The 23,508-nt window shown below is 49.3% G+C and overlaps 1 protein-coding gene across 3 annotated transcripts in view; it reads left to right on the plus strand.

Annotated features, from left to right (window-relative positions):
• Positions 1–23,508, plus strand: part of Mylk (myosin light chain kinase) — a 241,483-nt gene that overhangs the window by 148,521 nt on the left and 69,454 nt on the right. For all 3 annotated transcript variants that reach the window (XM_047563725.1, XM_047563723.1, XM_047563724.1), the window contains 6 exons: positions 3,242–3,376; positions 5,250–5,447; positions 6,020–6,269; positions 12,279–12,350; positions 12,772–13,889; positions 20,663–20,779. In XM_047563725.1, coding sequence (XP_047419681.1) covers positions 3,242–3,376; positions 5,250–5,447; positions 6,020–6,269; positions 12,279–12,350; positions 12,772–13,889; positions 20,663–20,779 — 1,890 coding nt within the window. The remainder of the gene's footprint in view (positions 1–3,241; positions 3,377–5,249; positions 5,448–6,019; positions 6,270–12,278; positions 12,351–12,771; positions 13,890–20,662; positions 20,780–23,508) is intronic.

Here is a 23,508-nt window from a genome sequence, read left to right on the forward strand (position 1 = left end):
GAAGGAGAGCAGGCAGGAGTTTAGGATGTCCCGGTAGCACCCAGGAATCCAAACCCATCTGCAGGGAGCTCTGTGATGTTAGGACTTGGGCTCGGACTTGGGCAGAGAGGCGGGAACAGGGAGTCCTCCAGAGAGGCAAAAACATTTTGTCCTCAAGCCTTCTCCGTCTGTTTAAGACAGGAAATTCCTAAATTCTCCTGAGGCAACCAGCTCTCCCCACCACTGCAGCCCAGTAGGGGAAATAAGATAGATCTCTGCATTTCCAATACTGAGCCCCCAACCCCTCTCCCAGGATCTTCAGCTCAGGCCTCTTGGCTACCCCCTGTCAAAGATCAATGCCCAAGTTGCAGGCATGGGGGAAGCAGCAGTTACCCGAGAGCCCCAACTTGTCATTAGAGACCGTGATCTCACCTGTCCCAGCCACTCTTGTACTCCTGCTCCTTGCCCTCCCCCCAGCGCCCCCTCTGGGGGAAACTTTCAGCCTCTCTCCTTCCACAAGCCCAGAGGCTAGACCCACAGAGCCTGAGTTTATTTTCAGTGGCGGCTGATAAAAAAATTAAGAAGCAAGTTTGGAGTTAGGTCTTGCCCAGGTGGAGAAAACACCTTGGAACTGTCCCCAGGTCTCCCAGCTTCCTGAAGAAAGTCTTGTTTTTGTGACCCTGTGCAATAGAACCCCCCAAACACCTGAGTTCCTCTCCCAAAATCTTTGATTTTTTAGTGATCTCCTAGCTATATAAGTTTATATTTTGTTACTATAACAAAAGCTGAGTCATTTGTAAAGAAAAGAGATTTACTTTGGCTCCTGGTTCTAGAGATCTAAAAGCATGGCACCAGCATCAGCTCCCTTCTGGTGAGGACCTTGTGCTGCATTATATCATGGCCAAAAAGCAGGAAAGAGAAAGACGGAGGGAAATGCCAGGCTTGCTTTAGAACTGTCTGCTCTCCTGCTAATTCAGTGCTGCGAGAGACAACTCACCCCAGAGAGAACTAATCCAGATTGAGAGAACCTTATGCAGTCCCTTGAGAACGATGTTAATCCATTCATGAGGGCAGTGTCCCTATGATTTAATTACCCCCAGAGATCCCACCAGCCAATACCACCAGTATGGAAATCAAATTTCAACATGATGGGCTGGGAATGTAGCTCAGTAGTCAATCATCTAAGTTTTGGTGAGTTCAAACCATAGCACTAGCCCTCCTGGTCACAAGCCTTGCTTCCACCAAAATCAAGAACAACAAAAAAGCTTAAATGGACTTATTGAAAGTCAAAGCCCCCTGCTCACAGGACCAGGGGGCAATGAGCACTGGGCATCTGAGGGCTCATCCTACACCAGGGCTGTCCTGCATGTGAAGTAGACAACCCTTATCTCCTCAGTGACCAGGGCGAGGCCAGCCTGCAGGAAGATTCCAAGAGTGAGAGCAAACCTTTCTGTGAGTCCATCTCCACAGGGACCTGAATGAGAATGGACCAGGTCATACCCAGAAAGTTGCTCTGGTTTTTGTCCTTCCCTAGCTGTCTCTCCCTCTCAGATGGATTGTGTGTGTGTGTGTGTGTGTGTGTGTGTGTGTGTGTGTGTCAGGCAGGTATCATTGATGTATAGTAAGCTGCATATATTTAAGGATTTTAATTTGATGAGTTTTGACATGCTTATCTCCATGAAACCTTCAGCACGACTTTAAAAAAATGAATATCTCCATTTCTCATTTACTCATGCCCTTTGTAATCCAGCCCTGCATCCCCTGCCCCAGGTACTCACTGATCTGTTTTCTATCCTTAAACTTTATTTTCTAGAGTTTTGCATGAATAGACTCATCCTATATGTACTCTTTCTTTGTCTGGCCTCTTTCATTCAACATAATTATTATGAGATTTATCCCTCTTTTGGTGCCTCTCAGTGCTTCTTCATTCCTTTTAGTTGCTGTGTGGTACTCTGTTGTATGGGTTTATCATAGTCTTTTTATTTGTTGGCCTATTGTTGAGCTTTGGGTCATTTCCAGTTTGGAGCTATTGTGAATCAAACTGCTATTCTTTTTTTTTTTTTTTTTTTCCTAGCAGTGCTGGGGATTGATGTGCTTGCAAGGCAAACACTGTACCAACTGAACTATATCCCCAAACTGCTATGGCTATTTGTATACAAGTCTTTGTGAAGATATGTGGTTTCATTTCTCTTGATTGAATATCCAGGAGTAGAATGCCTAGATTATATGGGAAGTATATGCTTAACCTTTTAAGAAACTGCCAAGTCTATTTTTAATGGGTCTATGACATTTACACTCCCACCAGCAGTGTATGAAAGATCCATGCTGCTCCACGAATTGGCCAATATCAGTTTATGGGATGGTCAATCTTTGTCATTTTAGCCATTCTAAAGAGTGTATCATTGTTGTGCTGGGGTTGAACCCAGGGCTTTGTACATGCTAGGTAAGCTCTCTACCACTGAGTTATACTTCTAGTCCTATAGTTTGTTTTGTTTTGTTTTTTGTTTTTTAAAGAATAAAATAGGGTTGGGGATGTAGCTCAGTGGTAAGCACATGCTTTGCATGTATGAGACCCTAGGTTCAGTCCACAGCACCAAAAAAAGGGTGGGGGAGGGGAAGAAGGAAAAGAATTTACCTGTTTGCTTGTGTATGTTGTATACATAGATCCCTTCTGGCAAAATGAACACGGAACTGAACATTGATTGCCTCAGGGGAGACATGCTTGCTTGGCTGGGTAATGGGTAGAAGACTTTACAGAGACTCTTTGGCACCTTTTGAATTGTGCCATGTAAGTGTATCACTTATTCAAAAAAGTAAACAAAACTTAATGGAAAAAAATAACCTCATAATGAGTACATGACTGGTATGAATCTACATTGTGTACAATCAGAAATGAAAACTTGTACCCCATTTGTGTACAATGAATCAAAATGCAGTCTGTAAAAAATTTTTTTTAATTATTAAAATAAATAACCTCATAAGATACCAGGTAGTAGATTCCTCCTTGAGGTTTCCTAAGGAAGCAGAGCCTGGTTTGAGTGTAGCTCTGCAGAGATCTCATTGGTCACTCCCTGCTCTCCTACAGAGTGTTGTCATGTCAAAGAGAGAAACAGGGCACATCTGGTTCCTCCCAAGGATCTCCAGCACCTCCAAACACTCCTGAAGCAGCTAGAACTGATCCTCAGCATAGTTAATTAGTCTTTGTTGAATGAATGAATGAATGAAATAATGCTCACCCCATGTTCTGTTGTCTACCACACAGAAAAGAAGAGTGACGGAAAGAGTGGCCTTCTGCCCCTGTCTCCCAACACGCCTGTGGCGCCCATCTTCCTACAGGGCCTCTCTGATCTCAAAGTCATGGATGGAAGCCAGGTCACCATGACAGTTCAGGTGTCAGGTCTGTCTCTGTGTCTTTCTCCTTGTGATATTTGTGAGAAGGGCCACAGTTGCAACATAGGTATTGTTCCCCAAGGCCCTGCTCAGAACGTTGACCCTCCAGAAAACCAGCATAGGGCCACCAGGCAATGGACCCAAGGAAGAGGAGCCTCTTGGCTTTTCTTTTCTACCTCTCTAGGTCAAATTTTATAGCTTCAATGTTAAATGAACTGGGGGAAGAAGATGGCCAGAGCTAGAGGGGTGGGGGATTAATTTGAATCATTTGTGGCCAGATTAGCAGGAAAGCTCTGAACACTGGTGCAAAACCAGATTGTGTGAGAACTTTACAACTCTCAGAAGGTGTTCTCAGTTGCTCTGTTCAAATTTTAAGGTGAAAAGATAGAGTAGAGGTCCTTCTAAAACAGGGACAGGGAAATGGAGCTTGTGGCTAGCACCACAGTCTGAAATATGATCTTTGGTAGAGATGAGCAGGAGTAGCTCAGGGAAGCTCCTGGCTCAGTGCTCCTGGCTGGGTGCAGCCATAGCTGCTGTTGAGTGCCTTTGTGGTTCTTGGCGCCTGATCAGTGCCTCTGACAGCTTGGAGGTCACTTCCCTGGTTTTTTAGTTCCTCTTGAACTGTAGAAGCAATAAAGATGACTTGTGAGAGAACCTGTGAACTCTTCCATGTGGGGATGCTTAAATGGTCTCCCTTTTCCTGCAGGTTGGAGGCTATCCTGTAACAGCCCCAAGACAGATAGCTGAGTCCCCTCCCCTGACCACATGCACCATACCACTCATGGAGTCCTCCAGATGGAAGAAACTGGAGCACTTTACACCTGGCCACCAGGCATATGGTGTTTGACACAGCAGACAGATGGTTATCTGCTTGCTCTTAAGTCTCTGCAGGGACTGCTGCCACCCAGCCTGCCCCAGCAGTCTATTTCAGGGACCTCTGAAAGCAAAGCTTGATAGTCAGGTCTTACATCAGAGGAAACCTTCACCATTGGCCGTTGTTTTATATCCCAACAAATTCCAAAAAAATAGACTGGTGAAAACTGACAATGCTGTCCACCAGGAGCCATGTTTGGATATCCTGTGAATGCTGGTGTCCTGGGATGACATTTGTATGGTAGCAAAATGAAATGCTAATTGTACTCTTCTTCTGGTGACAGTCTGCAAGGAAGTTACTATGAAGTCACCATTACTTGCACTGGCTACCTCATGTGGGTAGTGCAGATTAGAAAACATGCAGTTTGAACCCAGTAATCCACTTAGTATTATCAAGCCATCTGAATTCTAATTTTAAGAACCATTCTTCTGAGTTTTTTTCCATCTCCAAAATCATATTTTCACTTCAGTTCTTTTTGTTTTCCCCAAATCTGTTGTTTAATAATCACAATGAACATATATTTGGTATTTTCTTTGTGTCAAATTTTATTCTAATGGGCAGCTAAGGGAAGTTTGATTCACTCATGTATTCTTCCCAAAAAGCCCACAAGATACATACTGTTAGAATCCCTATTTTTCAGATGGGCAAACTGAAGGTGTAGAGAATTTGGTAGAATATTTAATAAGATATTACAGCATCAGCTGGGTGTGGTGGTACACGCCTCTAATTCCAGCAGCTCAGCAGGCTGAGGTAGGAGGATCATGAGTTCAAAGCCAGCCTCAGCATGTTAGCAAGACCCTAAGCAACTCAGCGAGACCCTGTCTCTAAATAAAATACAAAAAAGGGCTGGGGATGTGGCTCAGAGGTTAAACACCTCTGGGTTCAATACTGGGTACCAAAAAAACAAAATAACAACAAAAAGATATTACAATGTCAAGTGCAGAGTTGCCACCTGGCCAAGGAAGTCCCTCCCTGAATCAGTTCCCCACCCCTCCTCTTGGTTCAGGGAATCCGCCCCCTGAGGTCATCTGGCTGCACAACGGGAATGAGATCCAGGAATCCGAGGACTTCCACTTTGAACAGAAAGGCAATCGACACAGCCTTTGCATCCAGGAAGTGTTTCCGGAGGACACAGGCACATACACCTGCGAAGCCTGGAACAGCTCCGGGGAGGTCCGCACCCAGGCTGTACTCATGGTGCAAGGTGAGGCTTAACCACTCTGGGGAATGGGGGTGCTGCCCTGGCCTCTCCCAAAGAAATGCGGAGAGGAGCAGACTGCAGGAGCTGACTCTGGTCCCATCCCGGCCCCAGAGGCAGCTCCCTATCCTCCATTTCAAGCTCGACTGAGAGGGCAGCAGTCCAACCCCCAAGCCTTCTGAAGTCCCTGCCCTCTCTGGGCTACTGGTGCCAAGATGGTCCTTGCCCTTAGAGAGCCTGTATGTGAGAAGAAAGGTAAGTTAAGCATATAGACAGCAAAAAACAGCGGCTACTCAGACACATCTGATGCAGATCTTCAGCACCCAGCCTAGTGCCCACACCTTCTGCCCTCCCCTTGCTTTGGGACTATTCATCTTAAAGCTGGCCTCTGAGAACATAATCCATACAGCTTTCCAAGAAGAAAGGTGTGCTGAGTTTCGATTGTTTAATCGAAATGATTTCTGGACTAGCTGTTCTTTGAGTAAGACACTTCTTCCCCCTGTGCCACCATGGAGGATGTTGTGCATGCCTGTGCTGAAGGGCCTCCCTCTCTAGCTTTACCCTTTGCCATATTCTAGAGCCTCAAGATGGCACCCAGCCCTGGTTCATCAGCAAGCCTCGCTCGGTGACAGCCTCCCTGGGCCAGAGTGTCCTCATCTCCTGCGCCATAGCCGGTGACCCCTTTCCTACTGTGCACTGGCTCCGAGACGGCAGACCCCTCTCCAAACACACTGTCCATTTTGAGGTACTGCAGAATGAGGACGTGTTCACCCTGGTTCTAAAGAACGTGCAGCCCTGGCATGCTGGCCAGTATGAGATCCTGCTCAAGTGAGTCTGCATGTCCTGCCAGCCTCCCTTCCCCTATTCCCACAAGATTCCTGGCTCCCTTATCCTGAGACTGGACAGCCAGAGGAAGTACAAGCTTATGTGGGGGTTGGACTTCTAGGGAAAGCAAGTGAAAGCTTGGTTAGCTGACAAATTTGATTCTTACACTAGGGTAGAATAGGTTCTCATGGAGAACCTTTCCTTCTGAGCACATTTCCTCAAAAGTCTCTGTCATATTACATTCTGGATTTTGCATATCATGTTGTATATGGAAGATAAGAAGGAGTAAAGGATTAATGGTAGAAACAGGAGGATAGAGGGAATGTATTTGTTATCTATTGCTGTGTAACAAATTACCCCAAAATTTAGCAGCTTGAAATGAAACATTTATTATCACAGTTTCTGTGATCTAGTGTTAGTCTGTTTTCCATTAGGATAATGAAATACTTGAGACTGGGTAACTTTACAAAGAAAAGAGGTTGATTTAGCTTATAGTTTTGGAAATCCAAGACTGGGTGCTGCACCTGTCGATGGCCTTCTTACTGGCAGAGTCCCAGGGTGGCACAGAGCATTACATGGCAAGAGTCAGGGAGCACACTTGTGTCCTAGTTTCTGTGTCTGTGTCCCCTCTGTCTCCCTGTCTCTCTCTCTCTCTCTCCCTCTCTCTCTCTCTCTCTCTCTCTCTCTCTCTCTCTCTCTCTCTCTCTCTCTCTTCCTCTCTTCTTATATGGCCACCAGTATACAATCTTGGTCACCTGCCCCATGACTTTATCTAATTGTAATCGCCCAAAGACCTCACACTAAACACCGTGGTTGGATTAAATTTCCACCCTCTTAATACCTCACAATGGAGATTGAATTTCAACACATGAGCCCTTGAGGGGCAGGCACACTGAAACCATATCCAAACCATATCCAAACCATAGCAGTTGGGAATTTGGAAGCAGCGGAGCTGGATGAAAGCAGTTGTCAGAGGATTGAGGTCTCTGAAGGCTGAATTGAGACTGGAGGATCTGCTTCAAAGGTGACTTGGCAAGAGGCCTTGCCTCCTTGCCACACGACCTTTCCACAGGGCTGCTTGAGTGTCTTCGTGACATGATGGCTTTCTCAGAGCTAGCTACCCAAGAGAGCACAAGTCTGAACTTGTGATGTCACTTGTGACCTAACCTGGGAAGTCACACACCATCACTTCTGACATTCCAGCTGCTAGAAGTGAGTCACTGAATACAGCCATGCTCAAGAGGAGGAGAATTAAGTTCCACCTGTTGGAGAGGAGTTTCAGAGAAGGTGGAGACATTGTTAAACCAGTGTAGGAAGGTTAATTTTCCCCATTCCTCTTTTCTCACCTGTTTGAGGTCTTGCTAGATTACATGGGAAGGTAAGCACCAAGAAGGCACACCACTGTGTCCCCATGTCTAGAAAAGTATCTGTCCCATAATACGCACTTGGTAATTATTTGTCAAATGTTCTTTTACCTTTAAAATTCTCCAGCTCTTAAAATTCTTTGCCAGCCCTGGGTTGATAGAGGCAGAATGCCTGCCTTGGGCCCTGGGTTTGTGTAAGCTTTGAAGAATGCTTGTCCACACCTTGACCTCCACACAGGGCGTTGTGCCACATCCTGAGGATGGTTGGACCTGCCCTGGCCACTTTGCAAGGAGCTTTCTCTCCTGGTCTTTCTCATTTCCCCATTCTGAGCCCATCATGCTCAAGGCTCTGAGCTACAAATAGGCTGCATACCAAGGCTACTGCCTTGGGTCATGGTGCTTACAATAATTGAAAAACCTCAGTATTCACCCCATCCCCTTGGGTCCTTCTGGACACATGCTTTATATTGTATCAGTTAGCTCTTACTGCATAACAAACTATCCCAATACTTAATGGCATTTTAAAAAATAACCATTTTTTTAAAGCTATGTGTTATATATTAGGAGTCTTTGAGCCTGCTGGGGAGATCTGCTGATCTGCAAGACTCAGTGGATCCCAGCTGAGCTCAGTGACCTGCTTGTTATTAACTGTGTGTTGCTGGTCCCCATCTGCCATCAGCAGTGTGCTCAGGATACATCAACTGCCTTTTTCCTTGTTATGACCATGAGGGCAAATCTGCTTCCAAATGAGGAGACCCCACTCTTACTCTCTAGACCAAAATAAAGGATGAAAACTGATTCAATGTGAAAATGCTTGCTAACAAGCTGTCTGTATAAAAGGAGTAGATAATACTCAGGTTAAGAAAGCCAGACATCTTCAGAGGAGATGAACTTTTTGTGATATTTTGAGGGAAAAGAAAAGCTGATGGCCAATGAGAAGGGGCTTGACCATTGAATAGACTGAGCACAATAGGGTCAGGGGTGAGAAGGGAGAGCAGAGCAGCGGGCTATGGGAAGTCTGCCAGGCCAGAGAGGAGGGTTGCTTTGGGAGATCGGCAAGCAGACTGTCTGGGGCCAGCTGAGGACAGTCATAAAATTAAGACTTTTCTCAGCTGGAGGGGAGTTCAAAAGTTATCTAACCTCCTCCTCATTTAATAATTGGGAAAACTGAGGTCTCAGGTCATGAACTTGCTCATGACCACCCAAAGGCCTTGAGCAGGGCCAAGTTCAAGCCCTCATCTTTTGATTTAAATTGGATGCTCTTCTCTTCTAATGACCTGGTTTTGGGAGTTTCTCTCCAGAGCACTGGGAACTGGGGGACCTGAAAGGTGCCATCTCCATCCCTGCAGCCCTTGCTTCTTTTCCCTCCCCACAGTCTGGCCTTTTCGTTCCTATGGGAGTCTGTTGCCATGACCTTGGCTTTGTCCCCAGCTGAGAAGGAGCAAGTCAGTGGAAAGTTCTCCTGGGGAGTATGTGCCAGGCCTGCCAGGGGCCTCGCTGACTTCCCACTTGCCTTGTCCCAGTGGAAATCAGACCTCGACCAGGGAGTAATGCCTTTCATGGAGGAAGCTGGATGGCTGGGAGGAAGGCTGGGGGTGGGGGCAGGAGACGCAGTCCTGTGTGTCCCTGCTGATGTCCTGAGGCATGTATGGATGGGTTTCTACCTCCCCTTCCCTTCCCTGGCTCTTGTCTTCTATATCAAAATGGAAAATAGCAAAAAGTTAGCCCCAAATTCCAGCTGACATGTTCGAAAAATTGATACTTGCCAGGAAATTGATTCTTTAAACTAATTTTATGTACAAAATCATCCCAGTGTTTGGAGTTCAAGACTTCACACCAGAAAGCGGGCTTCTTGTTCAGGGCTTGGGAAGTGGGGGCCAGAGAGTCCTGTGAGTTTGTGAAAGGTGCAGCATATAGGGTGATAGCCCATGTCCCCCGTGGCAGCACCAGGACAGGCCTCAGTCTCAGTCCCAGACCTGAGCATATAGCCAGGTATGTGAAAATGTTAAGATGCTATTAGGTTACCTGTTTAAGTTACTTGGAGTGTGGCCCAAGACAAGAGGCCTTCTGACCTCGGTAGGCTCCAAATGAACACATGATTTGTCTTAAAGGGCCAGTGTAGATTTAATTTTCCATCTGTAGGAATAGTTGTCCTACTGGAGAGCCTTAGTATCCCAGTTCTCTGCCCCAAGTGGTCCCCATACCTCAGGGTGAGGTCTGGGATGGATTGAGCATGAGGTCTTGAGAGACTTGTCTATTCCTGTGCTCCCCACATTGGGGATAGATCATGGCAAACGACAGAAGCCCTTACCTCCTTCCTCCAGCAAAAGATAGGGCTTATTCCAGCTCAGGGGACAAGGTTTCCCACCACTTAAAGCATTGAGTGGTGTGGCCAGCATAAAGTGGGGCCATCTGGTCAGCATCTGCTACCGATTTCTGCATCTGGGCTATGTTCTACTTGTGACAGGAGGAAACTCAACTGAAGATGTGTCAAAAAGGGCTACTAGGTATACACAGCCCTTGGGCATCTTGACATCCTGCTTCATGCCAACCCTGGACACCATCACGCTGTGCTTAGAGTAAGACTAGGGAAAGAATGGCCTAATGCTGGCCAGCAGCCTAATAGAAGTGGGGTGCCAGGGACTGGCCCTCAATCCCAGCATGCCCTTGTGTGGTTGTTCTATAAGTTGCCTGAGCCCTGGAAGCTTTTGTGAACATTGAGAACCCAGGGTACTCTGCAGGCCCTTAGTCAAAAGCCTGGTGAGGCTTTTGAGCCAAGGAGGACCCTAGGCCCTGAAGTTCTCCAGGCATGAGTCCCCTTAACTCAGTGTCCTCTGAGAGCCTGAACCTTAAGGAAGGGACAGAGGAGGAGATAGGTATAAAAAGGCTGAGGTCTCAGGAAGTCACCTGCATTGTCATGACCAGGGGCACCATGCAGCAGGACAAAGAGGAACACCGACAGGCAAGAGGTGGGTTGGAAAGCTGCAAAGCTCCACCTCTTCTTGCTTCACATGGGTTCCAGTGTCAAGGGGTGAGATGTGACCCTGAACCCCCATGGATTACCATTCTGTGTCCTCTGGGAGGCAGGCCAGGCAACCATGGCAGCAGGACACACACGGGCACATGCTCAGATGCCTGTTCCTGTGCATAGGACTTAGGCATGTGTCTGTATTCCCAAACTCAGAACTGGTACCTCCTGGTCACCCACATATGTGTGTGATGTATACCTGTTCACAGAGACTCACACATACCCCAGAACAGATCTGTGCTGTTGGATGAGTGTGCAGTCAGAGGTCTTAGATTCAGTTAGACCCAGTTCCCACTCCCCACTAGTTAGCTTGTGAGTTCAAGCAGATTCCTCAATCTTTATAGGATTTCCTATAAAAACAGTGTCAACCCAATCTTTTTTAAGTTTAAATGAGATGGATCCTGAAAGGAAGCCGTCACAGAGTTTGGCAAGTCTGTACTAGGGTCTGGGCCACACTTGCCCCCTGCAGTGCTAATAAGATGAATGCATTCAGGGAACCGAGTGGGACTGCCTGTATAAACCCCCGAGTCTCCTTTCCTGTCCTTTAAAATGGGCATAGCCATGCTGTTTGCCTCTCTGGCATGTTGTGGAGAACAAGAAAGACAAAGGATGTGGAAGACACAAGAGCCTGACTTGAAACACTGTCCTTGGGTCCTTGCAGTCCCTTTGGCTTCCGGACACCCCACCCCAACTGATCAGGGCTCAGAAACGCCAGCAGAGGGCAGCCTTGTGGGGCCAGAGGGACCATCTGTGGTAAATCCACCCACCAGGGGTGCCACAGTTCCGCCCCCTTCCCTGAGCAGAGGGGCCTCAGCTGGCCGTGTACTGTGGAGGCCTGGACAGTTGGTGGACATGAAGAGTCCTGGAGCCCTCCTCACCTGAAGGAGGAAGAAAAAGGCCACCCATGGAGGGAGATGCTTGTCTTGTTTTGTTTTGTTTTTCTATTAAACAAACATCACATCTATTTTATTAAGAGACAAGATCTTTTGTCATTTATTAACAATTAACAGATAGCAGGAAATGATAATTATCTTTAACTCAATAATAGTTGGCTGATTGGGCAAATCAGGAAACACACAGAAAATTCTGATCTCGGGCTATTGGCTGATGAGTGGAGGTTGGTGGGCTGAAGGGGTTCATTCCAGGAGCGGGGGAGGGGAAGTAGCAGTTGAGAAAGCAGGTACTGCTGTTTCGGGGGAGCATGGAGTCAGACTGCAGTCCCAGGGCAGGCTGAGCAGGACCTGTCTGTCAAGACCAAGTACCTCCACTGCAGTCCCCAGCAGGGCCTTTATTCCCCTCCTGTTGATCGAATGATTGATGGTATCATATGCTTCCAGAAAAGTATTATCACTTCTAGTTGCCTTCTTAGCTGGTCTCCAGAAACTTTCATTTTCTTCTTTTTAAATAAGAGCTGGGAAAAATAAAGGTTGACCTCAGGGTGAGGGAGCTCTGACCTAAATCTGCGTCTGCAATGGATAGCACAGCTAAGCCTGTGAACTCTGTCTTTCCTGGTGGCCAACCAGCCCTGGACCAAGTTCCTGCTTGCCTTATGCCCCTCATGGCTCTGGGCTGAGCAGTCCCTTTGCCTAGTTGATCCTTATTGGTCCCTTGAATCTTCAGGAACCGGGTTGGTGAATGCAGTTGCCAGGTGTCACTGATGCTACAGAACAGCCCTGCCAGAGGATCCCCATGGTGAGTGCCCAGCAGTCGCAGGCCAGGCCCCGGCCACCACCCGCACTTTCCTCCTGGCCCCAGCAGTCGCAGCCCAGCAGCCCCATACTGTTTGTATCCTCAGGCCGAGGCTGCCAGAACCAAAAGGGAGAGATTGGAAGGGAATGAGAGAGGGAGGGCAGAGGAAAGGAGGGGGCGATTTTTTTTTTTTGCACACACCCTTATAAGGCTACTGAAGTCATTACCGATGTAATAAACCAACTAAGCAAGCGAGTGCCTCTCACCAATGTTCCCTTCTATAAACACAGCCTGGCCGGCCCCCACATCCCCTTCCCCCTCCTCTCTACCCTCCGCCCTCGGGGATTTGCTCTCCCCTGACGTCTCTGGCTCTCCCAGCCCCTTTTCCTCTTGCTACTTTCCTTTTTCTCTTCACTGGTTCCAGGGGGCGGGAGCCTGCCAGCTGTGAGGGCCTCTGTGGTAGAGGAGCTGGTGCTGATGGTGGTGGCGACCGTGATGGGACCCTGAGGCCTGACTGGCCTGCAAGAGGGCAGGATTGTCCAGAGGAGGAAGACTGTGAGGACGTGCGGGAGCTGCTGAAGAGGCGTGTGGAGACCAGGCTCCACACAGAGGAGGCCATCCGCCAGCAGGAGGTGGAGCAGCTGGATTTCCGTGACCTCCTGGGGAAGAAGGTGAGCACCAAAACCCTGTCAGAAGAAGACCTGAAGGAGATCCCAGCTGAGCAGATGGATTTCCGCGCCAACTTGCAGCGGCAGGTAAAGCCAAAGACTCTGTCTGAGGAAGAGAGGAAGGTGCACAGCCCCCAGCAGGTTGACTTCCGCTCTGTCCTGGCCAAGAAGGGGACTCCTAAGATCCCTGTACCTGAGAAGGCACCACCTCCAAAACCTGCCACACCTGATTTTCGCTCAGTACTGGGCAGCAAGAAGAAATTACCAGCAGAGAATGGCAGCAGCAGTGCCGAGTCCTTGAGTGCCAAGGCAGTGGAAAGTCCCCAGCCTGTGAGCAACGCACAGCCTGCAGGGTCCCTGAAGCCTGTGGGCAATGCCAAGCCCGCCGAGACCCTGAAGCCTGTGGGCAATGCCAAGCCCGCCGAGACCCTGAAGCCTGTGGGCAATGCCAAGCCCGCCGAGACCCTGAAGCCTGTGGGCAATGCCAAGCCCGCCGAGACCCTGAAGCCTGTGGGCAATGCCAAGCCCGCCGAGACCCTGAAGCCTGTGGGCAATGCCAAGCCCGCCGAGACCCTGAAGCCTGTGGGCAATGCCAAGCCCGCCGAGACCCTGAAACCAGCTGGGAAAGGAGAACTGAAGAAGGAGGTTAAGAATGATGTGAACTGCAAGAGAGGGACCACAGATAATGAGAAAAGACCAGAGAGCCAAGGGACAGCCCCAACTTTCAAGGAGAAGCTTCAAGATGTCCATGTGGCAGAGGGTGAAAAGCTGCTACTCCAGTGCCAGGTGTCCTCTGACCCCCCAGCCACCATCACCTGGACATTGAATGGAAAGACACTCAAAACCACCAAGTTCATCATCCTCTCCCAAGAAGGTAAATGAGGTTGGGGTCAGGGAAGACAGGGACCCTGTACCAGGGCCATTGTCAGCTCATGGATCCTGTCTGGTTGATGACCACTCATAGCCCATAGCCTGAGTTGGAATGCCCAGTCTCTGTTCCCCCTCATTTACAGGATAGGTTTTCTGCCCAGGGGACTTGGTACATGCCCCTTGCTGGGGGTGATGGCTGGGTCTCTGACCCTTGTGGCAGAAGCCCATGTCTTGGTGTCTTCTTATGGCACACCCACCCATGGTCCCTAGAATCAAAGTGGCCTGAGCAATGCCAGACAACCCCAGCATGGAGAAAGCTCTGTTTGTAGGCTGGGACATGGGGTGTGAAGGGGCTCTGGGCTGTGGAAGCAGTTTGGGTTGGGGAAGAGCATGCAGGGCAGCATGGCATGGGACTGTGAGTTGGGGTCGACAACATCTTAAGTCTTGAGAGTGTTGTGGGTTTGAAGGAACCTGTGTGGGAATCCAAAATCCCAACACAGCCCCAATAGCACATACACGGACAGAGCTGCTCGCTTCCTAATTTGGATGAGACTTTTGTTGCTGGTATTTCACATTCTTGGGTGGTTGGGGGGGTGGCAAATCCTGCCATCTGTGGCCTTTTGGGGTCTGGAGTTCTCAGGTGGGCCACTTTATGCCTAGAAAAGAGAAGGGGTGAGAGGAGGATTTTCCCTGTCCCCTCAACTTGAGCGGAAGTGTTTTTATAAATCCCAAGCCTGGACAGGAGCTCAGAGGCCAGCAGACAGCCCACACCCCACTCTGGTGGCCAGCAGAGGGATAGGGTCCTGCCTGAGCTGAAGGATGCCACTGGGGGCTCTGGCTAAGGCAGAGCATGAAGAAGTTCCCCAGGAGGTGGCATGTACCTCTGAAGGGCAGAGGGCAGCCGCAGCAGAGGCCAGATGAGCAGTCCCAGCAAATGCTGGTTGGTAGAGACACCAGAATGCTCTTCCCTCTGCTCTGTTGGGGCCATCCTCTGGTCACACCCCTCTCCACCTATCCCTTGCCCCTCATCCCACTGTCTGCCTCCCAGTTACAGCTTGGGAGGAAGGCATTTGAAGTAGCAGTGTCCCTGTTGCTCACTTTGCATCTTGGACAGCAAATTTAGAACAGCCAAGCGTGTTGAATCTAAATGCTGAGGGGGAATTTGGAAACTTCTCTCAGCAGAGAGAAAACTGTTGTATTTCCAAACACGCTCACATAGTAACTTTTTCACATGGATGTCCCCAGATTATCAGAGTCCTCCAGAAGTCATCTTCTCCACCCCGCAGCCTCTTCTTGCTCAGCCTCTGTGATATCTACATGCAGGTGGTCTTGGGGATCACGAGGGTGGGGCAAACATATGTCCAGGGGAGTGGATGCCACAGCCTTCCCTGTGCTGTCTGGGGGCCTCCCCACTGGAAAATTCTTGGTCAAACTGATAGGAGACTTTAACCAGGAGTGTCTCCTGGTTACTTCATAGTGATCTTTCTGAGCAGGATGGAAGGTGGGCAGCCAGCATCCTTGGAACATGTGCAGTGACATGTGAGGTTCATGAATGCCCCAGCCTTGGTGGGAGGGTGGGGGGACAATGCCCAAAGCCACGTAGCCCTGGGACCTGTGTGGGGTTTAAACCAGAGCCACCATTGGGCCCTAGTGGCCACTTAAAAACAATGCTGTTAACTAAGAAGTGTGAGGTAGACCCCAGCCTTGACCTCAGAAGCACTTCTGAGCCATTAGCCACTGGCTTCCATGCTCTTGACTGCCTGGAGGAAGTTTTGTCTGCTGGTCACTGGTTGTTAAAGAGCTCAGAGACCCAGCTACTCCAGCATTGCCTGCTGGAGAACCTGCCCCAAAGGCAATAGTTGGGTCCAGAGCAGCAGCAGCAGAAGTGATTAAAAGACAAGTAGAGACTAGGAGGAGTAGGAGGGGATCGCAGAGATAATCCCAAGTCAAACTTTAAACAATATTCTCAATATTTTAAAATGAGAATAGCTTGCATCAGTTGGACACCAGATACTGTCCTAGGCATCTTAACATTTCCCATTCACTTAGTCCTCACAACTACTATGATTTCCCTCTAACAGAAATTAGTACCTTGCCCAGTGCTGCCTAGCTCCTAAATAAGAGCTGGGACTTGAACTCAGATAGTTGCACTCCCATGCCTAGACAAAAAAAAAAAAAAAAAAAAGAGGGCAGGGGGCGTGATTCAGCATGTGTGAGGCCCTGAGTTCCAACCCTGGGATGGGGGTGGGGGGTGAGAGGGGGATGATGTCTCCTGTGATTGCCAAGTTTCTGGTATTTTCCCTGCAATGGAGGAAGTAGACCTTGAAATGGGCCTGTCTTGCCACAGTAGTGGGGAGAGTGCTTTGTCTCAAAATAACCCTGCCTTCTGTCCCTTCATTTACCAGTTCTGTAAGAGTGCTGGCGATGTAGCCCATCACATAGAGTGTCTGCTTCGCATGCTTGAGGCCCGAGTTCAAGTCCCCAGCACTGTGGGATTGCGGATATAACAAACAAAAAACCAGTTCTATAAGAGCCCCTGTTTTGTGGGGGAAGGTGTGCCTCAAGGCCTTGGCAGCTGCCACGGTGACAGGTCCTGCTGCAGGAGAGGACCTGTTCTCAGTGGATCTGTAGAGGGAACACAGGCTCACAGGGATAGAACTGTCGGGGCCAATTGCCCAAAGGGTGTCTGGAGGAACAGGAGCCAAGTGCAGGGACCACAGGGAAAGGGCCTTGGGAAAGCCCTGGACCTCCTCTGAGCCCTAAAGTCGCCGGACAGGCAGCAGGGAAGTGGCAGGGGCCTGTGGCAACAAAGGCAGGCTGCTCCTCGCCCATCTGGGCTAGAGAGGGTGATTTGTCCCCAATTTCATCCTATATCATGCCAAGGAACTCAAGTCTAAAAGCAGTAGGGAGTTTTGTGCAAGATTCTGGAGAGAGGAGCTTTGTGCACAAAGCTGGTTTTAGGGGTTTGACTGACTCCATGTGCAAATGGCAACCATGAAACCTGCTGAAGGGGTCAGGGAGAAGGGTGTCGAGGCTTGGACCAGCACAGTAGCCATGGCCACCGACAGGAAAGAACTAGTGCAATAAGCAAGGGAGAAGTTACAGAATCTGTCACCTGGCTTGGCAGGCAGGTTGGGGACAGGCTAGGTAGGCAAGAGGAAGAAGCGGCAAACCACTGAGTAAGGGTATCTGGGCCACAAGGATGATGTCAGTAGAAATAAGGAAGCTGATGGTTTGAGGTGGTTCACAGAGGAGGAAGAAGGGATTGGCTCTGCCTATCTCCTCATCCCTCCCGCCCCTCAGCACCTCCCTGCCCCATCCTTTGGCTGTGAATCCTTCTGGCCCTACTGCATTGACCCCCAATCCTGTGGTCTCTTCTATCGAGATTCACCGTCTCTGGATGTTTCCTTAGACCTCTGTAACCATTTCAGCCAAGAGAGATTTGCACCCTCCTCCCTCCCCCATCAGCCTGGATATCTGGTACATGGCTGCTAAGGAACACTGTTTATAGGCTTCAGGGGCTTCTCTGATGTCTGTAGCTTGGATCAGCCTCAGAACCTACAGACCCCCCAAACAGAATTTCATCCACTCCCATTGAGGCCTGAGGAAATCCTGAGGTTTGACAGCCACTGGTTGCAGTTCACCACCAGTTAATACTAGGAGGACAGTCACGTGTGTCCTTCCTCCTCCTGCATCCCCAGAGCTTCAGGGTGCTACCAGCTGGGCCTGCCCTCCAGAGACAGGCATCCAGCCTCCTTTCCTAGAGCTGTCTTAGCTGCAGGGTGGGAGGCAGTGGCTCTGGGAGCCCAGAGCAGGGCTGCTGTGGCCCCGAGAAGTGCTTCTATCTTCATGCTTTGCTTGCTACCTCCTGACCAGGCTTCCCCTCAGAGCATTTCTCCCAGTCTAATAATGAGGACTCATTTTTGCTGCTGTTATCAAAATATGATTCATTTTTAATTGCCTTCTAGGCAGAATCATATGCAGGCTTTTTTCAAATTGTGAAAGTCCGTCCTACAAAAGATACAATTCTACAGCATCTACTGTGTGCGAGGCCTTGTTCTGGTTCCTTCCATTGTATCTATAATCCAACTCAGTGCTAAATTAGGAAACTTTTTCCTTCTAAAAATTATCTTACCTGTTCAACAGTAGGTTATATTTGATTGTGTGTTCATGACTTTTTTTTGGTGCATAGATCCTGCCAGATCACTTGCTACAGAAATGCACCTTTGTCATTCTCAGGATGGCCCCCCCCCCAAAAAAAAAATAATAATAATAATAATTTTATTGCAACTGCATTCCAGGCTCAGGAAGAACTTTTCTGATAGACATGGTCACTACCCTCAGAGCTGTATTTCAACAATGGCCTTGAGAGAGGTGCTTTGGCAATAATGAGGTCAGGGTGACTTAGGAGCAGAGGAGAGGTGCGCTAGGGTTGGAGACTTAGGGGTGACGAGGAGGGCACCGTGCCTGAGGAGGTGACCTGGAGGTGAGTCGTACTGTTGGTCTGGGCCTGCCAGGGGGAGGTCAGGGAGGCCCTAACAACTGGGGCAGCTTCCTAGCAGAACCTTCAGCACTTCAGACTGCTCCCTGCCCTCATCTCTGTCCCTGTCCTTGTCCTCCCCTCTGCCTACCCATTCAGGAAAGAAGAGAACTGAGGAATCTTCAAACCCAGAGCCTGACTCCTTGGCCAGGAGGGGCTGTCCCAGGCAGGGCTTTTGCTGAGCCGCTCAGTGGATTCCTGCTCCTGACCTCTCCCTTCCTCCTCCCCCCTTCTCAAAATTCCCCACCAGGCTGAGGCTTCTCAAAAAAAAAAAAAAAAAAAAAATGCTGGGAAACAGTTTTCTTCTGGAGGTCAGGAATGAGCTGTCCCACAGGAAATACCAGATTCTTCATCTGGGGTAGCCAGCCTCCCAGGCTGCCTGGCCCTCCCCCAGCCCACGCACGTGGCTGGGATCAGCTCTGGGGCTTGGAAGAGTTGGGGCAGAGAGGCAGGGCCATGTCTAAATGCTCCACTGCCCTCCAGTTGGGCCGTTGGCTCATGACTGTCTACAGTGTGTCTTACTGTGGTTTAAGGCTGAAGGCAGCTGGAGACTGAAACTGAAAGAAAACCAAAGATTCAACACAGAGTTCTGTTCTCAGAGCCACAGTCCCACCCAGACTGAGGGGAAATTCCCAGGTGGGTCAGTTTCTAAGGGATCAGAGGTCATCTTAGCATCCTCCTGCCCATCCAGATGAATGGACATCTCTCCCTAGAACACAATTATCCTCATTCCCTTAGTCCTGTGCCTCATGGTTCTCATTCTCAAACCAGATTGTGTCAAGATCCAGCCTAAATCCTTTCTGCTGCAGTTTCTGCAGATCATCTCCTCAACACAGTGGGAAGAGACCAGGACCTGTTGCCCTCTTCCATGGGAGGACAGAGTGAGGCTTTTCCAAGGGTTAGGGTCTGTGGAAGGGTATAGGAGGTTTGGAGCATAGGTCAGCCTGCCATCCTATCCCAGGAAAGTGTTAGGCCTTAACTTTCTCCTCCAGCCCGAATGAAGTTCTCTGGTTGGGACCGATATCATCCTTCATCCTTCTGGGGATGTTAGCATTTTTTTGGTCAGGTGTGTGTATATGTGTAAATCCGGAAGAAGGACTCATAAGGTGGCTGTGCTTTTTGAGATCCAAAGGCCCTTTAGGAATGGTGCCCACTGGCCTCCCTTCCAGTCTTGCTCCCCCCCACACACACCTAGGATGCACACAACTCTGTCCCTTGATACCAGTGGCTCATGGGAGCTGGGGGTGAGTGGTTCTAGGCAGCAGGATTACCATGGCTCTGGCTCTGTCCTCCTCATGATGGCTGCTGCCCTGACAATAGGGCAGCCTTGAGTAGGAGGCCATGCTGGTGGCCCATATGTGAACCTGAAGCACGAACTAGGAGACTGCTGCCCTCCCATCTGACCAGCAGGCCTGGTCCTCCGCTGGTCTCTCCCTACACCCAGAGGGAAACTGAAGGAGGGGCTTTCAGAAGTGACCAGCCCTGGGATGAGAGAGCCCCAAAGAGGTGGGTCAGGGCAAGGGTAGACCCAGGTGAGGGACTGTAGGAAAGGAGGCCATTCTCATTCCCCCTCTGAGATACCCAGAAGACCAGCATTGAAGGGAAGCAATCCCAGGTGCCCCCACTGCCCAGCAACCCCTCATTGATTGTAGTTCTCCAGACCCAGTTCCAGAAAAGCCAGTGCCAAGACCCCAGGCCACCTTCACCTATTTCTCCCAACAGATCTTCCCACATGACAGTGACCCTGCAGGACAAGGGTTCTAGCTCCCCCACCCACTTATTTTCAGAATTCCCTTTCCCAAGATTGATTTCCTGCTGCAGGCTTGCAGAGCCCCCATTGCAGTAGAGCTCTGTAACCTGGGCCTGAATCCTTATCCCTCTTGGTGAGGTGCAGCGTGAGGGGCCACGTCCATCTATTCCCTCTGCTATATCCATGCTGTCCAGAGACAGAGGCTATTGCTTTTCCTCCTGCAGTTTTGTATGATGTCCCTGTAAAAGGACTCTCTGGAGTGGGGGAGGGGTGCCTGGAGAAGTGTATTTAGGACTCAGCTTCATTGTGTAGTTATCAGCAGAGAGTGCCCTGGCCTCAGCAAGGGGAGGGATCGCTTCCCCAGGGGCCTCTGCTTCTGGGCTCCCAGGGACTGCCGTATAAGGACACTCACCTGCCATGCTCCAGATGCCAGGACAGGTACTCGGAAACTGCGTGGTATACTCAACAGTTCTCCCTGTTCCCCCAGGCTCACTCTGCTCTGTGTCCATCGAGAAGGCGCTGCCCGAGGACAGGGGTCTGTACAAGTGTGTAGCCAAGAATGATGCTGGCCAGGCGGAGTGCTCCTGCCAAGTCACCGTGGACGGTAGGTCATACCCACCCATTGCCACCAGACATCCAGGGTCTCATCTCTCATACCCTCCCATACCTGAACAGAACTGCCCCCAACTGTCCCCATTCCTACCTGAGCATTCGTTTGGTGGGTGCCAAGCTACCTTTTGCAAAACAAGACAGAAAGGAAAGTGTTAGTCCTTGATCACCCATGTGACCTCTTTGAGCACCCCCTGCCAGGAGGAGGGGCTGTTCACCCTCTCCTGCCCTCCCATATCCAGAACCTTCTGGGCAGGGAAGCCGGGCACTAGGCACCAGGCAGGAGAAAGGACACACCCACAGGAAAATGACTACAAGTATTTTACAAGCCACAGCAAATAAGTGTGAGTGCTGGCAGCACAGAGTCGGCGTGGGTCCTGGGAGCGTGAGGAGGGAGCTGCATGTGGGGAGCCATCCTGGAGGAGGTGAGTAGGGCTGAGTCTTCAGGTAGAGGGGACAGGGGCACCTCTACCAAAAGAAAAGGGAATAGCAACATAGCTAAAGGGGACATGGGAGAAAGAGCAACTCTATCAGGTCTGAGTGGAGTTTCCCTCTTAGGAAGGGGCAAGGCCCAGCTGAGAGGCTTGGGATTTGTCCTAAAGAAACGCAGGAAGTATACATTTGTGACTCTTCTCTTCCTGCCATGAGGAATGTAAAATTAGAGACTTGAAAGTAGAATGGACCTTGTGATAGCTTAGACAAACACCATTACTATTGTTGTTGTTGTTGTTGTTGTTGTTGTTGTGACTATGCTGGGGTGGAACCAGGGCCTCACACCTGCTAGGAAAATTCCCTACCACTGAGTTATACCCCTAGCTCCAACACCCTCATTTTACAGATGAGAAAACTAAGGCCATTCAGAGAGGAAAGCAGCCTGCATGAGGCTTTCTAGTTACAGCAGGACTGGGCTAGGGCAGAACCCCTCTCAAGGATTCCCAATCCAGTGCCCTTTCTTTGTATTTTGGGACTTGCCTGGAAATTTCTGAAAAGGTAGTTTTTGGAAAACAGTTTCTTGCCCTTGAAATGCCTGGTTAATAACCATCAGTGACATGTCAAAAAATAGTGTCCAAATAAGGCATCTTGAAGAACAGCTTTGTTGTTCTTCTGGCTCCTGAGTGGGATCACTTGAGTCCTAAGATCCTAACCCGTTTCACCACCATCTCACAAGATATGGAATCTTAGTCCTCATTCTGGATTTCATAATCCGATTTCCTGATCACAAAATTGAGCTCTACTGTAAGTAAGGAATGGGAGAATGGAGGAAAGGTCTTATAAAGAAAAGCCTTCTAAAAACACACAATTGCAACGTGAATCACATTGTTAAAAGCCAAAAAGGTGAGCTAAAACCATTGTAAACTTCTGGGAATATCCTTTCCTCACTGGGGCCTGAGTCTGAGAAAGCAGATCTGATAGGGCAGAGTTCATGGTCAGCTCAGAGCAGGGCTTCTGACACATGCTTTGAGATTCTGGGCTGGGCAGTGGCTGCTACTTTCTCCTGTGTGTCTTTCCTCACTTGGGTTGTCACCACCCAGGTCAGAGTCCTACTCCTTTCTGTCTGGGTGCTGGTTGTAGCCTTCCTGGGAACTTCACCCCGGAAGCTGATTTCTAACAGTCCCTCTGCCCACTTGGGGCTCTGACTGATTCCTCCTATTCTATTAGGAAACCAGCCTACTAATGAGGTTGTCTGCTTTGGGAACCCCTGACATCTTTAGCTCCTATTTACATGACTGACTGCAGGCAGGAGAGCAATCCATTCTCCTTATCTTTAAAATGTCAGCACCTTTTCCAGATTTGTTTGCAAAATGAAATTTCCTTTTTGCCTACAAAATACACTTGGGAATACTGTTTTTTTATTTTTCGGGGGGTGGGTGGGGAGCATTCATTCTGCAACTTAAGGAGCTTTTTTCACCCAGAGCATGACTGGAAGAGTCTGTTACCCTCCCCACTAATCTTGATGACCATCACCGTTTATCTCCGATTCCTTCAAAGGCAGAGGTCAGGCCCCTAGTTGCAAACTAGGAACTGGGTCTTAGCAAAAGAGCTAGGAGTATGCTAGAAGAGAGACCATCTGAGATAACAGACCAACTCCCAGTTAATTAGGTCTTGTTTGGTTTGGTTTTCAGAGAAAAAAACAGGCAGCTCTCTCCATCCTCTCCTTCCCATGTTGTTACACTTGGAGATACATCTGTGTCCCATGTGCTGGACACCCTGAATAAATTCCTGCCTTCATCGTGTCTCCTCTCACTGTCCACTCTCCCCAAGGCATGACACTCCAGATCCAAGTGGGTCTGAGTACCCTTTGAAATTGCAGGCAAAACTTGGGGTATATATGAGCTAGAGCATCTTTATGAAGAGAGGGGTCTGTAGCTTTTAGTACAGTTGTTAACAGGAGTCATTAATGACACTGTGTTGAAAGGACACTTTGCTCTAAGAAGTAACCATGATTGAGTTTCCAAGCCCAGGCACTGGGGTGGGCTCCTCCAGTCCTCTCCCTCTGCAGCTGCCTGCCTGACCTCTGGACAGTACCAGTCCTATGTCCCTGCCAAAGGGCAGTGAGGTCCCTCTTCACCATGCTGACTTTAGCCTGACTGCCCTCTATCACTCAACAGGGCTGGCCATGTCCCCTGAAAGTCACTCACTGTCATTTAGCCTGTGCCAACACCATTAAGATCATGCATCTGTAGCCAGTATGATGATATATTTCAAGATCTCATCAAAAGGAGC

Source organism: Sciurus carolinensis, chromosome 9 (assembly GCF_902686445.1).
Source record: "Sciurus carolinensis chromosome 9, mSciCar1.2, whole genome shotgun sequence".
NCBI classification, from domain to species: Eukaryota; Metazoa; Chordata; class Mammalia; order Rodentia; family Sciuridae; genus Sciurus; species Sciurus carolinensis.